The sequence below is a fragment of the Gopherus evgoodei genome, chromosome 11 (assembly GCF_007399415.2).
Source record: "Gopherus evgoodei ecotype Sinaloan lineage chromosome 11, rGopEvg1_v1.p, whole genome shotgun sequence".
In the NCBI taxonomy this organism is placed as follows: Eukaryota; Metazoa; Chordata; order Testudines; family Testudinidae; genus Gopherus; species Gopherus evgoodei.
In genome coordinates this window covers 80,265,174-80,281,327 of record NC_044332.1, presented here as the reverse complement: position 1 = coordinate 80,281,327, position 16,154 = coordinate 80,265,174, and the positions used below count along the sequence as shown (strand labels likewise).

General features: G+C 66.1%; 1 protein-coding gene across 1 annotated transcript; it reads right to left on the bottom strand.

The window, feature by feature from the left end:
* Window positions 1-8,835: 8,835 nt before the first annotated feature.
* On the bottom strand, window positions 8,836-15,405 carry SPEGNB (SPEG neighbor). Its single transcript, XM_030579558.1, has 4 exons — window positions 15,284-15,405; window positions 14,606-14,913; window positions 9,999-10,140; window positions 8,836-8,974 (listed from the first exon to the last, which is right to left on the bottom strand). The coding sequence occupies exons 1-4, from the start codon at window positions 15,403-15,405 to the stop codon at window positions 8,836-8,838; spliced, it is 711 nt and encodes a 236-aa protein (XP_030435418.1).
* Window positions 15,406-16,154: the final 749 nt, after the last annotated feature.

Sequence of the window (16,154 nt, the reverse complement as noted above, 5' to 3'; positions counted from 1 at the left end):
GGGTTGGGTCAGATCTGGGGGGCGGAGCGGGGTGCACAGACAAGGGGGTTGGGTCAGATCTGGGGGGCGGAGCAGGGCGCAGAGCCAAGGGGAGGTTGGGTCAGATCTGGGGGGCGGAGCAGGGTGCACAGCTGGGGGCTGGGTCAGATCTGGGGGGCGGAGCAGGGTGCACAGCTGGGGGGTTGGGTCAGATCTGGGGGGCGGAGCAGGGCGCAGAGCCGGGGGGTTGGGTCAGATCTGGGGGGCGGAGCAGGGTGCACAAACGGGGGGGTTGGGTCAGATCTGGGGGGCGGAGCGGGGTGCACAGACAAGGGGGTTGGGTCAGATCTGGGGGGCGGAGCAGGGCGCAGAGCCAAGGGGAGGTTGGGTCCGATCTGGGGGGCGGAGCAGGGTGCACAGCTGGGGGGTTGGGTCAGATCTGGGGGGCGGAGCAGGGTGCACAGCTGGGGGGTTGGGTCAGATCTGGGGGGCGGAGCAGGGTGCACAAACGGGGGGGTTGGGTCAGATCTGGGGGGCGGAGCGGGGTGCACAGACAAGGGGGTTGGGTCAGATCTGGGGGGCGGAGCAGGGCGCAGAGCCAAGGGGAGTTTGGGTCAGATCTGGGGGGCGGAGCAGGGCGCAGAGCCCGGGGGGTTGGGTCAGATCTGGGGGGCAGAGCAGGGTGCACAGCTGGGGGGTTGGGTCAGATCTGGGGGGCGGAGCAGGGTGCACAGCTGGGGGGTTGGGTCAGATCTGGGGGGCGGAGCAGGGTGCACAAACGGGGGGGTTGGGTCAGATCTGGGGGGCGGAGCGGGGTGCACAGACAAGGGGGTTGGTTCAGATCTGGGGGGCGGAGCAGGGCGCAGAGCCGGGGGGGTTGGGTCAGATCTGGGGGGCAGAGCAGGGTGCACAGCTGGGGGGTTGGGTCAGATCTGGGGGGCGGAGCAGGGTGCACAGCTGGGGGGTTGGGTCAGATCTGGGGGGCGGAGCAGGGTGCACAAACGGGGGGGTTGGGTCAGATCTGGGGGGCGGAGCGGGGTGCACAGACAAGGGGGTTGGTTCAGATCTGGGGGGCGGAGCAGGGCGCAGAGCCCGGGGGGTTGGGTCAGATCTGGGGGGCGGAGCAGGGCGCAGAGCCGGGGGGGTTGGGTCAGATCTGGGGGGGCGGAGCAGGGTGCACAGCTGGGGGGTTGGGTCAGATCTGGGGGGCGGAGCAGGGTGCACAGCTGGGTGGTTGGGTCAGATCTGGGGGGCGGGGCAGGGTGCACAGCTGGGGGGTTGGGTCAGATCTGGGGGGCGGGGCAGGGTGCACAGCTGGGGGGTTGGGTCAGATCTGGGGGGCGGAGCAGGGTGCACAGCTGGGTGGTTGGGTCAGATCTGGGGGGCGGGGCAGGGTGCACAGACAAGGGGGTTGGTTCAGATCTGGGGGGCGGAGCAGGGCGCAGAGCCGGGGGGGTTGGGTCAGATCTGGGGGGCGGAGCAGGGTGCACAGCTTGGGGGTTGGGTCAGATCTGGGGGGCGGAGCAGGGTGCACAGCTTGGGGGTTGGGTCAGATCTGGGGGGCGGAGCAGGGTGCACAGCCGGGGGGGTTGGGTCAGATCTGGGGGGCGGAGCAGGGTGCACAGCCGAGGGGCTTGGGTCAGATCTGGGGGGCGGAGCAGGGTGCACAGCTGGGGGGTTGGGTCAGATCTGGGGGGCGGAGCAGTGTGCACAGCCGAGGGGAGGTTGGGTCAGATCTGGGGGGCGGAGCAGGGTGCACAGCTGGGGGGTTGGGTCAGATCTGGGGGGCGGAGCAGGGTGCACAGCTGGGGGGTTGGGTCAGATCTGGGGGGCGGAGCAGGGTGCACAGCTGGGGGGGTTGGGTCAGATCTGGGGGGCGGAGTGGGGTGCACAGCTGGGGGGTTGGGTCAGATCTGGGGGGCGGAGCAGGGTGCACAGCCGAGGGGAGGTTGGGTCAGATCTGGGGGGCGGAGCAGGGTGCACAGCCGGGGGGGTTGGGTCAGATCTGGGGGGCGGAGCGAGGTGCACAGACAAGGGGGTTGGTTCAGACCTGGGGGGCGGAGCAGGGTGCACAGCTGGGGGGTTGGGTCAGATCTGGGGGGCGGAGCAGGGTGCACAGCCGGGGGGGTTGGGTCAGATCTGGGGGGCGGAGCAGAGATTCGGCCCCAGCCCAGGACAGCTGGAAGCAGCTGTGACCCCTAGGCCCTGGAGGCCCGTTGCCCCGTGGGAGCCGGGTGGGGCAGGCCTGACCCCCGGCCGTTCCCTGCAGTCCCACCCAGGCCCCAGGACTCCCAGCAGACCAGGCCCAGCAGCCGGGGGGCCGGACGCATCCTGAGCGTGTGACATTGCGAGGGGCTGGCAGGCTCCCAGCCAGCGGCAGGGACAGGCCCGTGGCCAGCGCACCTGTCAGCCGCGCGGCCCCAGGGAGCCGGACAAGCCCGGATATGGTCAGGCAGGGCTATTAATACCCATGACAGCAGCCGGCTGCCAGCCGCCCCGTGGGGGCCCAGGGAGCAGCGCTGGGGAGGGAATCAGCAGCCCCTCAGCGCGGGAGCTTGTGGTCAGATTCCCTAGTCTCATGCGGCTGCTTTACCCACCCCGGGGCACACGGGCAAAGCAACCGCCGTGGACGTTGCACTTGCCTCCAGTCTCCTGTGCCCCAAATTCCCCCAGCCACAGCTCATCACGCGCCCTTCTGCAGCCCCTACGTCCCCTGCACACGTTCCCCACGTCACCCCTGCTGCCCAGGGGACCCAGCCGTGGAATCCCCCCGGCAAGGAGTTGCACAGTCCGACTGCATGGTGTGAAGAAACGCTCCCTCCTGTCTGCCTCTTAGGCCACGTCCACACTACAGAGTAAAATCGAAATTAATAAAATCGATTTTATAAAACAGATTTTATAAAATCGATTTTACGTGTCCACACTAGGGCACATTACTTCGGTGGTGTGCGTCCATGGTCCCAGGCTACCATCGATTTCTGGAGCGGTGCACTCTGGGTAGCTCAGTAAAAGAATGGGACCAATAACTTCGATTTCCGTCCACACTAACCCTAAATCGATTTAGTAATATCGATTTTAGGGTTACTCCTTTCGTTTAGCTGGAGTACAGAAATCGATTTTAAGACCCCTTCAAATCGATTTTAAGTGCCTTGTAGTGTGGACGGGTACAGCGTTAAATCAATTTAACGCTGTTTAAATCGATTTAACGCTGTAGTGTGGACCTGGCCTTAGTGTCACTGGGTGCGCCGGCTCTGGGGTGACGGGAGGGGAGAGAGAGCTCTCCCGAGTCGCGCTCTCCTCACTAGTCCCGATCTGTAGCCCTGGCACATCTCCCCTCCCTGGCTCTTTTCTGAGCTGAATGCTCTCAGGCTCCGTATTCTCCCCTCGCACGGCAGCCGTTCCGTCCCCCATCGTTTCTGTTGTCCTTCGCTGAACCTTTTCCACTTCTGGTCTCTCTTCTTTTGAGATGGGGCGACCGGAACTGTCCGCAGGGTTCAGGGCTTTATACAGGGGCATTATAATGTCACTGCTTGGGAGGGGGGAGGGGAGTACGGTACCAGCTTTGCCTGTTACTCTGGGGTGTGCTCATTTCGTAGGGTTACTCTTGGGGGGGGTCTGTACGCCTATCGATGTGCTGCTTGTGTCTCGTGTGTTCTCACACGGAGCTCTGCTTCTCCTGCTGCAAGTCCCCTCCCAATGGAGCTGCTTGCAGGACCTCGGCTCCCCCGGGCTGGGTTCTTCCAGCCCCAGAATCAGACAAACAGACACACCCCCCAGAGCACGGCAGAGAGGACTGGGTCAATCAGCGCTCCCAAGCTGACCCCCTCATACGTCCCTGGGCTCAGCAGCACGTCCACGTTGCCACCCTCATATATCACCATTCAGCACGTCCCTATCCCCACTTTCACGTTACAATTGTTCTGGTCGTAAGCCACTGGATGAGCAAACCCCACAGGGTTTCTGGGCGCCGCAGGGATCTTTAGCTGAGGTACGAGGAGCATCGCTGCAGAGCGAATGAGGAAACCAAAACACACCCATGGAGGGGTTGGGGGGGAGAGAGAAGCAACCAGCTTAACCATGGAAGTTATTTATTGCCGGTGTTAACCGCAGGGGAGCCAAACAAACAAAACAGGGATAATATCCAATCTAACTTCTAAGTGATCACACAAGTCAGGGTCAGGGGGCTACACCTAGAGAGAGGGGGAGAGCTGGGTTCTCACCACCCCATGAAGCTTGAATTGATCGGGAGTCCCAGGTGGGATCTGGTGGCGGTAGCTGGAGGGGCCGGAGTGCTGGAGCCAGGCAGAGCCCCTATTACGATCAGGCAGGAGAAGATGAAGTCCCAGTGGAACCGATGCAGATTTTGGATCCAGGCGTCAGAGCACTGACTGGAGCCTGGGTCGGGGTTTTTGTAGGGAAACAACAACGGTTCAGGGGAGACACTCGGTTTGTTTGTGTGTAAACAAGGGAGATACCAGAGTTGTTTTGTTCAGGCTCCACAGGGGAGCTGATCGCTCCTGGCTGTGGGTGGTGCTCGGTGGAGGGAGCTCACAAGGCAGTTCGGGAGTGTCACTATTTTGGATCCCAATGAAGGATTTATGACTAGAGTTGGGCTGAGAACTGCTGAGCTAGGGGGGTGCAGGCAGGTTCATTGACAGCTGGAGCAGAGATCCCCCATCATGCCATGCTCCCTGCTTCTCTGGTCCCAGAGCTGCGTGCGGTTCTTGCCTTGGAATCTCTGGTCTCCAGTCTGTAGCTAATGGAGATGCCTCCCTGTCCCATCTCCAATACAAATGAGGCTAGGGGAGCTCAGGGCCACCCAGAGGATTCAAGAGTCCTGGGGTCTTTAGTGGTGAGGGGCCCCCAGCGCCGAATTGCTGCCGAAGACCCGGCACTTTGGCAGCGGGTCACAGGGCGGAAGGACCCCCCGCCGTGGGTCTTCGGGGCACTTTGATGGTGGGTCCCAGAGTGGAAGGACCCCCTGCTGCCGAATTGCCACCAAAGACCCAGAGCAGAAGAAGCTCTGGGGGCCCAGGCCCCAAGAGAGTTTTCAGGGGCCCCCGGAGTGAGTGAAGGACCCTGCTCCAGGGGCCTCAAAAAACTCTTGTGGGAGCCCCTGCGGGGCCTGGGGCCTATTGCCCCACTTGCCTCCCCCCCCCCCGGGCAGCCCTGGGGGAGTTCCCTTAATCCTGTCACCCTTGTCCCAGGGGTTTAGGTGGGTCTCTCCAGGCCTTGTCATTGCTTTTTGTAAGTCTTTCTTCTGATGCAGCTTCGGGTCAAGCAGAGGCTGCGGGGGCGGGAGGGGGGCTATCAGACAGGCTAGGCACTGCGCCCTGGCTCCCCGAGAACACACAGCTGACAGGTAACATTCAATGAATTACTCAGAGTTCTGCATTAATACGCCAAGTAGGGAATCTATTTGGCTACAAAAACATTTCCTGAATCTTTTTCTGTTCTCTGTATTGTTACAGCCAGACTTGCTGACGGGTATTTTGAAATAAATTACCGAAATAATTGAAACTGGTGTGATTATATTGTGTTATTTTGACAAATAAAATATGCAGAATTTTAAAATATTGTGCACAGAATTTCTAATGTTTAGTGCAGAAGCAGCATATAGAGTGGGGTCTCAGCTGAACACTAACGATGCCCTGGTAATTAATACTATTGTGAACTGGCTGTGTTAATGCGCTGAGAGGCACTGGGGATCCTCGCTGATACATGGCTGCCCAGGCAGGGGCCGGCACAGCGCTCTGTCTGGCTCCTAGTTTTCCCGTGAGCCGGCGCAGGGCCGGGCGTGAGGGGCCGGGCGTGGGGGGCCGGGTGTTTTCAGGCCAGGGCAGTCACTGGGCCGGGTTGTGCGTTTGTGTCTCTAAAGGAACAAGGGACCCCGGGGGGTTCTCTGGACCTTGCCGAGCTCCCAGGTGGAGAAAGCTGGGGACCAGGTGTGTGTTGGGGTCACCCAGGCTGGGCCTGGCCCCCGGCTGGAGCGACACACATTCACTGGGGCCGGGTGTGCCCTGCATGCTGCCAGGCTGGCTGTGAGCGGGCTTGGCAGGGAGCTACAACAGCAAAGCGTCGTGAGGCAGCCGGGGGGGTCACAGGGCAGGTGGTGACAGCCCCCCCATCTGGATGGCACCGCGATTGGACTGTGACCAGGCCACCAAACTGAGGTCTTGCCCCAACTGTTCAGGTGCCCCGTCACTGGGCACCTCTCAGGATCCCCAAATGCAAACGAGCCCCAGTGGTCCCAAACTGACCAGGAATTGATTGACGGACCCAGTGGTGAGTTGCATGGGGATTTTCGGAGAAAAGCTCCAGTTATCGGCAATCCGCCCCACCATCTCCTGGCATCGTGGGACCCGGCTCGCTGCAGCTTTGAGGGACTCGCTTGGATTAGAGATCGGGAAGGGGCCTTTTCCGCCTTCGTGCCCATCACTGGGGCAGGGATTCCAGCGACACCCGAACAGCCATGAGCGCAGCAGCCTGCATGTGCCCCATAGGCTGGAGCAGGCATGGAGCCAGTGGCCAGGCCCACGGGCACACTGCGGGGGCAGGGGCCGAGCCCGGCTGCTGGTCACACCCGAGGGGGAACCCAGGGGAGGGCACGGGGGCTCCATCTGTCTGGAGGCTCCTGCTCCGCCTGGGAATGAAGTGACACCCCCGACCCCACATTCCGCTGGGCCCCCATGGCCGACCCAGGAGCTGCTGGGGGAGCCAAAGTAGGGGGGGTGCTCCCCACGGAGTGACCACTGACCCCAGAGTGGCCGCGGTGTCATTGGGCTGATTATAGTGAACCTGAAGTCATCAGACCCCCATCAGGTGGCAGCCCCAGTGCCCCGGCCCAAAGCCAGCCCTGAGCATTACCCTGCAGCTCACTGAAATCCTGCTCCAGGTTCACTGGGCTACAGGCTTCCACCTCACTTCCTGTCTTAAATCATGTCATGTTCTTGTTAAACAGTTCCTATGCCCCACCCGAGGGGGCTGCACCTCAGCGCCAGGTGAGGGACCCTTGTATAAACAGACCCCACCCCAGAGGTGGCTGCACCTCAGCGCCAGGTGAGGGACCTGTGACGCAGGAGGGAGCGGGGTGGATTGACCTGGGAATGTCTCTAGCTTTACTGGGGCTGTCTGCATGGGGGAGAGCAGGGGGTGACTTTAGGGGAGGGATGGGACCTGAGCCTGTAACCTGAGCCAGGAGGGGGGTGGGGCCAGGTGACACCTTGACCTGGACAAAGGGAGAGGAGGAGGGGGGAGTAGAGTGAGTCAGCTGAGCAGGGGGTTCAGTTCTGGCCTGGCTGGGAAGAGGCAGGAACCCCAAGTCTGGGGTCTAAGCTCCTTGCCCCCCCCCAGGGACCTGGCTGAGGGGTCCTGGTTGTACCTAGGAGCCCTGCTTGGGACTGTGCTCCTGTCGGCTAATGAACCTTCTGTGTCACTGCCTGGCTGAGAGTCCCGGGGAATCGCTGGAAGTGAGGGTGCGGGGCCCTGACTCCCCCACACGCCGTGACAGGACCCTTATACAAACAGACCCCCCCATGCCCCACCCCAGAAGTGGCTGCATCTCAGCGCCAGATAAAGGCTCCTTGTGAAAATGGCCCCTGATCTTGGTGCTGGAGGAGGTGCAGCAGCCGCGTGCTGGGCAGAGGCTGGCCTGGTGTGACCGGGACAGGATTCGAGAGGTGGAACCTGCCAGACGACTATTGGCAGGTGGGGCAGGATGAGCCAGGGGGCCGTGGGGCAGGGCATGCTGCCCCCCGCCCACCTCAGAGCTACAAAGGAGGGAGCAGAGACGCATCACCAAACAGCAGCAGCCCCTTTATTGAGCCCAGCAGCGCGCGGAGCTGAGTTTGGTGCAGCCTGGAGCCCTCAGGGGGGACGAACCAGAGCCCAGGGCCCCACCCGCCTCGCCCCGGGGAGCTGGTGGCTGAGCCAGATCTGGCACCATTTAACAGCTGGCCTATGTCCCAGGGCGGGGGCAGCCTCCCTCTGGGGTCTCTGCTGGCTGGTGTGGGCGCCAAGCCCTGGGTGCGGGAGGAGCTGGCAGGAGCAGCGTCTGTGCCAGGGCGCCAAGCCCCGGGTGCGGGAGGCGCTGGCGGGAGCAGGGTCTGTGCCAGGGGGCCGAGCCCCGGGTGCAGGAGGTGCTGGCGGGAGCAGGGGCTGTGCCAAGGGGCCGAGCCCCGGGTGCGGGAGGTGCTGGCAGGAGCAGGGTCTGTGCCAGGGGGCCGAGCCCCGGGTGCGGGAGGCGCTGGCAGGAGCAGGGTCTGTGCCAGGGGGCCGAGCCCCGGGTGCGGGAGGCGCTGGCGGGAGCAGGGTCTGTGCCAGGGTGCCAAGCCCCGGGTGCGGGAGGTGCTGGCGGGAGCAGGGGCTGTGCCAGGGGGCCGAGCCCCGGGTGCAGGAGGTGCTGGCGGGAGCAGGGGCTGTGCCAAGGGGCCGAGCCCTGGGTGCGGGAGGCGCTGGCGGGAGCAGGGTCCGTGCCAGGGGGCCGAGCCCCGGGTGCGGGAGGCGCTGGCAGGAGCAGGGGCTGTGCCAGGGGGCCGAGCCCTGGGTGCGGGAGGCGCTGGCGGGAGCAGGGGCTGTGCCAGGGGGCCGAGCCCTGGGTGCGGGAGGCGCTGGCGGGAGCAGGGGCTGTGCCAGGGGGCCGAGCCCCGGGTGCAGGAGGTGCTGGCGGGAGCAGGGGCTGTGCCAAGGGGCCGAGCCCCGGGTGCGGGAGGCGCTGGTGGGAGCAGGGGCTGTGCCAGGGGGCCGAGCCCCGGGTGCGGGAGGCGCTGGCGGGAGCAGGGGCTGTGCCAGGGGGCCGAGCCCTGGGTGCGGGAGGCGCTGGCAGGGTCTGGTGACAGTGACATGTGAGCAGCAGGGTCAGAGCACGTCCAGGCGGGCGAAGGACTCATCTGTGCCCAGGCTGTTCTCCACGAAGACCTCGTACTTCCCGGCGTCGCTCGCAGCCACCCGCTTGATGGTGAGCGTGGTCGAGTTGCTGCCGATGTCGTAGAACACCCTGGGGAGAAGGGCCAGCCGCACGGAGACAGGTGAGTGCCCAGGCCAGAGACCCGGAGTGCCCTGCGACCCGCCCCGAGCCCCCGGAACTGCACCCGTGCTGGGCACCCGCTGGAGACCCACCCCTGGGCCAGGGACCCACCCCAAGGCCCCCGGAGCTGCACCCGTGCGGGGCACCCGCTGGAGACCCACACTGGGCCAGGGACCCACCCCAAGGCCCCCAGAGCTGCACCCTTGCGGGGCACCCGCTGGAGACCCACCCCTGGGCCAGGGACCCACCCCGAGGCCCCCGGAACTGCACCCGTGCTGGGCACCTGCTGGAGACCCACACTGGGCCAGGGACCCACCCCAAGGCCCCCAGAGCTGCACCCTTGCGGGGCACCCGCTGGAGACCCACCCCTGGGCCAGGGACCCACCCCGAGGCCCCCGGAGCTGCACCCGTGCTGGGCACCCGCTGGAGACCCACCCCTGGGCCAGGGACCCGCCCCGAGCCCCCGGAACTGCACCCATGCGGGGCACCCGCTGGAGACCCACACTGGGCCAGGGACCCACCCCAAGGCCCCCAGAGCTGCACCCTTGCGGGGCACCCGCTGGAGACCCACCCCTGGGCCAGGGACCCACCCCGAGGCCCCCGGAGCTGCACCCGTGCTGGGCACCCGCTGGAGACCCACCCCTGGGCCAGGGACCCACCCCAAGGCCCCCGGAGCTGCACCCGTGCTGGGCACCCGCTGGAGACCCACCCCTGGGCCAGGGACCCGCCCCAAGGCCCCCAGAGCTGCACCCTTGCGGGGCACCCGCTGGAGACCCACCCCTGGGCCAGGGACCCACCCCAAGGCCCCCGGAGCTGCACCCGTGCTGGGCACCCGCTGGAGACCCACCCTGGGCCAGGGACCTGCCCCGAGGCCCCCGGAGCTGCACCCGTGCTGGATGCCCATGCCAGAGCCGAGTCCCCCATGTCTGAGGCCTGGCCTGACCCCCGGGACCTGGCCGCTCCAGGGCAATGGCGGGGGTCAGGCCCCCCTCACCTGTCATCCTCCTCGATGTCCTCCCCATCCTTGGCCCAGCCCACGTCGGGCGCCGGCTCGCCACTGATGTGCGCTGTCAGGGTGACCGTGGCACCTCTCTTTGCCTTGGTGCTCTCCGGCCCCTTCTCGATCTTGGCAGGTACTGGGGGGGGGGTGACACCGTTAGACGGGGACGGGGCGCCTGAGCTGAGCCCCCCGCCCAGCAGCCAAGGAATGGGCAGGGGCAAGGGGCAGAAGCCCAGCACCAGGACCCCCCGGCCACAACTAGCCTGGGCCGTGCTAACGCAAACCCCAGGGGCCCCCTGTGCCTGGGGCCGGCCGGGGGCGGGGAACTGCCAGGGGTCCGGGCAGGGAGGGGGACATGCCTGGAGGCCAGGCGGGGGGGGACGTGCCCCGGGTGCCAGGCACAGAAGGGGGCTGTCTCCTCCCAGCTGAGGGGCTCATGTCTGAGGGTTTGCAGTGGGCTCTGGGCAGCGAGAGCGTTTCCATTGTGACCCTCCGTAGAGCTGTGGCCCCTCCCTGGGGTGAGGGCAGGGGCTAGGGTGTGGCTGGGGTTTGTGCAGAGCTTGGGGAGGCACCTCAAGGATCTGGGGTGCAAGGCCTTCTTAGGGGGTGCAGAACAGAGGGTGCAGAATGTGGGGCATAGAAGGGAGTTCTAGGGGTGCAGAACAGGGGATGCATGGGGGGAAAAGAACAGGGGGTCCCAGGGACACAGAAAGGGGCAGGTGCGGGAGAGGTACAGGAGGTCCCAGGGGCACAGAACAGGGTCCCAGGGCACAGTCCCGGGGGCACAGAATGGGGGTCCCAGGGCACAGAACGGGGGTCCCAGGGCACAGTCCCAGGGGAACAGAACGGGGGTCCTGGGGCACAGAACGGGGGTCCCAGGGGCACAGAATAGGGGTCCCAAGGCACAGAATGGGGGTCCTGGGGCACAGAATGAAGGTCCCAGGGCACAGTCTCAGGGGAACAGAATGGGGGTCCTGGGGCACAGAATGGGGGTCCTGGGTCACAGAACGGGGGTCCCAGGGGCACAGAACGAGGGTCCCGGAGGCACAGAATAGGGGTCCTGGGGCATAGAATGGAGGTTCTGGGGTACAATCTTAGGGGAACAGATCGGGGGTCCCAGGGCACAGAACGAGGGTCCCGGGACACAGTCCCAGGGGTACAGAACGGGGGTCCCGGGGCACAGAACGGGGGTCCCGGGGCACAGAATAGGGGTCCCAGGGCATAGTCCCAGGGGAACAGAACGGGATTCCTGGGGCACAGAACGAGGGTCCTAGGGCACAGTCCCAGGGGAACAGAATGGGGGACCCGGGGCACAGAACAGGGGTCCTAAGGAACAGAACGGGGCTCCCAGAGCACAGAACAGGGGTCCCAGGGCACACAGTCCCAAGGCACAGAATGGGTGTCCTGGGGCACAGAACAAGGGTCCCAGGGCACAGTCCCAGGGGAACAGAACGGGGGACCCGGGGCACAGAACGAGGGTCCCAGGGAACAGTCTCAGCGGCACAGAATGGGGGACCCAGGGCACAGAACAAGGGTCCCAGGGCACAGTCCCAGGGGCACAGAACAAGGGACCCGGGGCACAGTCCCAGGGGAACAGAACGGGGGTCCCGGGGCACAGAACAAGGGTCCCAGGGCACAGTCCCAGGGGCACAGAACTAGGGTCTCGGGGCACAGAACGGGGGTCCCGGGGCACAGTCCCAGGGGAGCAGAACGGGGGTCCCGGAGCACAGAATAGGGGTCCCAGGGCATAGTCCCAGGGGAACAGAACGGGAGTCCTGGGGCACAGAACGAGGGTCCTAGGGCACAGAATGGGGCTCCCAGGGCACAGTCCCAAGGCACAGAATGGGGGTCCTGAGACACAGAATGGGGGTCCCAGGGCACAGTCCCAGGGGAACAGAACGGTGGTCCCAGGGCACAGAAGGAGGGTCCCAGGGCATAGTCCCAGGGGAACAGAACGGGGGATCCGAGGCACAGAACGAGGGTCCCGGGGCACAGTCCCAGGGGAACGGAATGGGGGATCCGAGGCACAGAATGAGGGTCCCGGGGCACAGTCCCAGGGGAACGGAACGGGGGATCTGAGGCACAGAACGAGGGTCCCGGGGCACGGTGCCAGGGGAACAGAACAGGGGACCCGGGGCACAGTCCCAGGGGAACAGAACAGGGGACCCGGGACACAGAATGAGGGTTCCGGGGCACAGTCCGAGGGGAATAGAACACGGGACCGGGGGAACAGAATGGGGGTCCCAGGGCACAGAACGGGGGTCCCAGGGCACAGTACCAGGGGCACAGAACGGGGCACCCGGGGCACAGTCCGAGGGGAATAGAACAGGGGACCTGGGGCACAGAACGGGGGTCCCAGGGCACAGTCCCAGGGGAACAGAACGGGGGACCCGGGGCACAGAACGGGGGTCCCGGGGCACAGAACGAGGGTCCCAGGGTACAGTCCCAGGGCACAGAACGGGGGATCCAGGCACAGAACGAGGGTCCCAGGGTACAGTCCCAGGGCACAGAACGGGGCTCCCAGGGCACAGAACGGGGTCCCAGGGCACAGTACCAGGGGCACAGAATGGGGGACCCGGGGCACAGTCCCAGGGGAACAGAACAGGGGACCCAGGGCACAGAACAAGGGTCTCAGGGTACAGTCCCAGGGCACAGAACGGGGGTACCAAGGCACAGAACGGGGGTCCCAGGGCACAGTACCAGGGGCACAGAATGGGGGACCCGGGGCACAGTCCCAGGGGAACAGAACAGGGGACCCAGGGCACAGAACAAGGGTCTCAGGGCACAGTCCCAGGGGCACAGAACGGGGGACCCAGGCACAGAACGAGGGTCCCAGGGTACAGTCCCAGGGCACAGAACGGGGCTCCCAGGGCACAGAACGGGGGTCCCAGGGCACAGTACCAGGGGCACAGAACGGGGGTCCCAGGGCACAGTCCCAGGGGAACAGAACGGTGGACCCGGGGCACAGAACGAGGGTCCCGGGGCACAGTCCCAGGGGAACAGAACGGGGGACCCGGGGCACAGAACGGGGGTCCCGGGGCACAGAACGAGGGTCCCAGGGCACAGTCCCAGAGGCACAGAACGGGGGACCCGGGGCACAGAATGAGGGTCCCAGGGCACAGTCCGAGGGGAACAGAACGGGGGACCCGGGGCACAGAACGGGGTCCCGGGGCACAGAACGAGGGTCCCAGGGAACAGTCTCAGGGGAACAGAACAGGGGACCCGGGGCACAGAACAAGGGTCTCAGGGCACAGTCCCAGGGCACAGAACGGGGGTCCCAGGGCACAGTACCAGGGGCACAGAATGGAGGACCCGGGGCACAGTCCCAGGGGCACAGAACGAGGGTCCCAGGGTACAGTCCCAGGGGCACAGAGCGAGGGTCCCAGGAACAGTCTCAGGGGAACAGAACAAGGGACCCGGGGCACAGAACAAGGGTCCCAGGGCACAGTCCCAGGGGCACAGAACGGGGGACCCAGGCACAGAATGAGGGTCCCAGGGTACAGTCCCAGGGGCACAGAACGGGGGTCCCAGGGCACAGAACGGGGTCCCAGGGCACAGTACCAGGGGCACAGAACGGGGGACCCGGGGCACAGTCCCAGGGGAACAGAACGGAGGTCCCGGGGCACAGTCCCAGGGGCACAGAATGGGGGACCCAGGGCACAGAATGGGGGTCTCGGGGCATAGTGCCAGGGCACAGAACAGGGGCCCTGGGGCACACAACGAGGGTCTCGGGGCACAGAACAAGGGTCCCAAGGCACAGTCCCAGGGGCACAGAACGGGGGTCCCAGGACACAGAACGGGGGCCCCGGGGCACACAACGAGGGTCTCGGGGCACAGAACAAGGGTCCCAGGGCACAGTCCCAGGGGCACAGAATGGGGGTCTCGGGGCACAGAACGGGGGTCCCAGGGCACAGTCCCAGGGGCACAGAACGGAGGATCCAGGGCACAGAATGGGGGTCTCGAGGCCCAGTCCCAGGGGCACAGAATGGGGGTCCCGGGGCACAGAACGGGGGTCTCGGGGCACACAACGAGGGTCTCGGGGCACAGAACAAGGGTCCCAAGGCACAGTCCCAGGGGCACAGAACGGGGGTCCCAGGACACAGAACGGGGGCCCCGGGGCACACAACGAGGGTCTCGGGGCACAGAACAAGGGTCCCAGGGCACAGTCCCAGGGGCACAGAATGGGGGTCCTGGGGCACAGTCCCAGGGGAACAGAACAGGGGACCCGGGGCACAGAACGAAGGTCCCAGGGCACAGTCCCAGGGGCACAGAACGAGGGTCCTGGGGCACAGAACGGGGGTCCCAGGGCACAGTACCAGGGGCACAGAACGGAGGACCCAGGGCACAGAACGGGGGTCTCGGGGCCCAGTCCCAGGGGAACAGAATGGGGGTCCCGGGGCACAGAACGGGGGCCCCGGGGCACACAACGAGGGTCTCGGGGCACAGAACGGGGGTCCCAGGGCACAGTCCCAGGGGCACAGAACGGAGGACCCAGGGCACAGAACGGGGGTCTCGAGGCCCAGTCCCAGGGGAACAGAATGGGGGTCCCGGGGCACAGAACGGGGGTCTCAGGGCACACAAGGAGGGTCTCGGGGCGCTACCTTCCACCAGGATGCGGGCGGAGTCGGAGCAGTCCCCGAAGGTGTTCCTCACGGTGATGGTGTAGAGCCCCAGGTCGGCCAGTTCGCCGTCCCGCACCACCAGCGCCACGATGTCGGGGTCCTCGAAGACGTAGCGATACTTGGGCCCGTCCTTGAGCTCCCGCCCATCTTTGAGCCAGCGGATGAAGGGGTCGGGGAAGGCGCTGACCCTGCACTCCAGACGCGCGGCGCTGCCCTCGATCAGCATCACGTCCTTCAGCGCCTGCAGCACCCGCGGGGGCCCCTTCTCCTTCAGCTCCTGGCGGGACCTGGCGGGAGGCGCGCGCGTGGGTCCCGCTGGCCCCCCAGGTCCCCGCCAAACCCCCTGTGCCTCCCTGCACGCCACTCTCTCAGAGCCCCCGCAGCCACCTTGCCCTCCAGCTCCCTGCCAACCCTCAAGGGCCCCTCGCACCCCCCGGGTCCCCTTGTCCTCCAGCCCTCCAGGTCCCCCATGGTTCCCTTGCCCTCCACCCCCTGCCCTCAGCCCTGGGGCTCCCCAGCACCCGCTCCAGCCTCCCCTTGTGCCCCCCGCAGCCCAGCAGCCGGGAGCACCCAGAGCCCCGGCCCCATGGCCCCTGGGTGCGGCTGCAGAGCTGGGCCCAGGCCCCATGTTACAGCTGCCCCCCCCCCGCCCCTCACCTGTGTCCCCGGTAGGAGGCCTGGATGCGGATGGCCGCGTTCTGCACCTGCGGGTCGTTAATGTCCAGGGTGCAGCCGGGGGGCGGCGGGGCCACCACCTTCTTGGGGGCCGCTTTCGACATCTGCTGAAGGAGAGTCGGCTGAGTGCCCAGGTGGGACCCCAGAACGCCCCTGGGACCCCCTTCCTCTGGGGACCCACAGAACCCCCCAGGGACCCCCTTCCTCTGGGGACCCCCAGAACACCTCAGGCACCCCCAGAACCCACCAGGGACCCCCTTCCCACAGGCACCCCCAGGGACCCCAGAACCCCCCCCCCGGGGACCCCCTTCCCACAGAGATCCCAGAACCCCCCCCCCGGGAGCCCCTTCCCTCAGGCACTCCCAGAACTTCCCAGGCACCCCCTTCCCCTGGGGACCCCTACAAACCCCCAAGGGACCCCAGAACGCCCCAAGACCTCCTTTCCCAGAAATCCCCCAGGGTCCAAATCCTAGAAACCCTTTCCCCCTAAAACCCCCTGGAACCTCCCCAGGGAACTCTGCCCAGGGACCTACTCCCCCCAGCACAGGGAGCCGAGACCCTCAGGGACCCCCTGCCCCTTCCGACAAAGCCAGCCGGGAGCAGGGTGGAGCTGCCAAGCTGCCCCCCATCACCCCGCAGATCCAGCCAGACATGGGGCGGGGGGGGTGTCTGGAATCCAGCCCTCAGCTCCCATGTAGCTGGTGTGTTTGGCTTGGGCTCCCCAGTGGGATTTCTGCGCCCAGCTCCACCCAGCCCCACTGAACCTCCCCCCGACCCTGACCCCGAGCTCTTCCTCCAGCCATGGCCCTGGACGTCCCGCTGCCCCGTCCCCCCCCCGCTCCCGCCCTCCCGC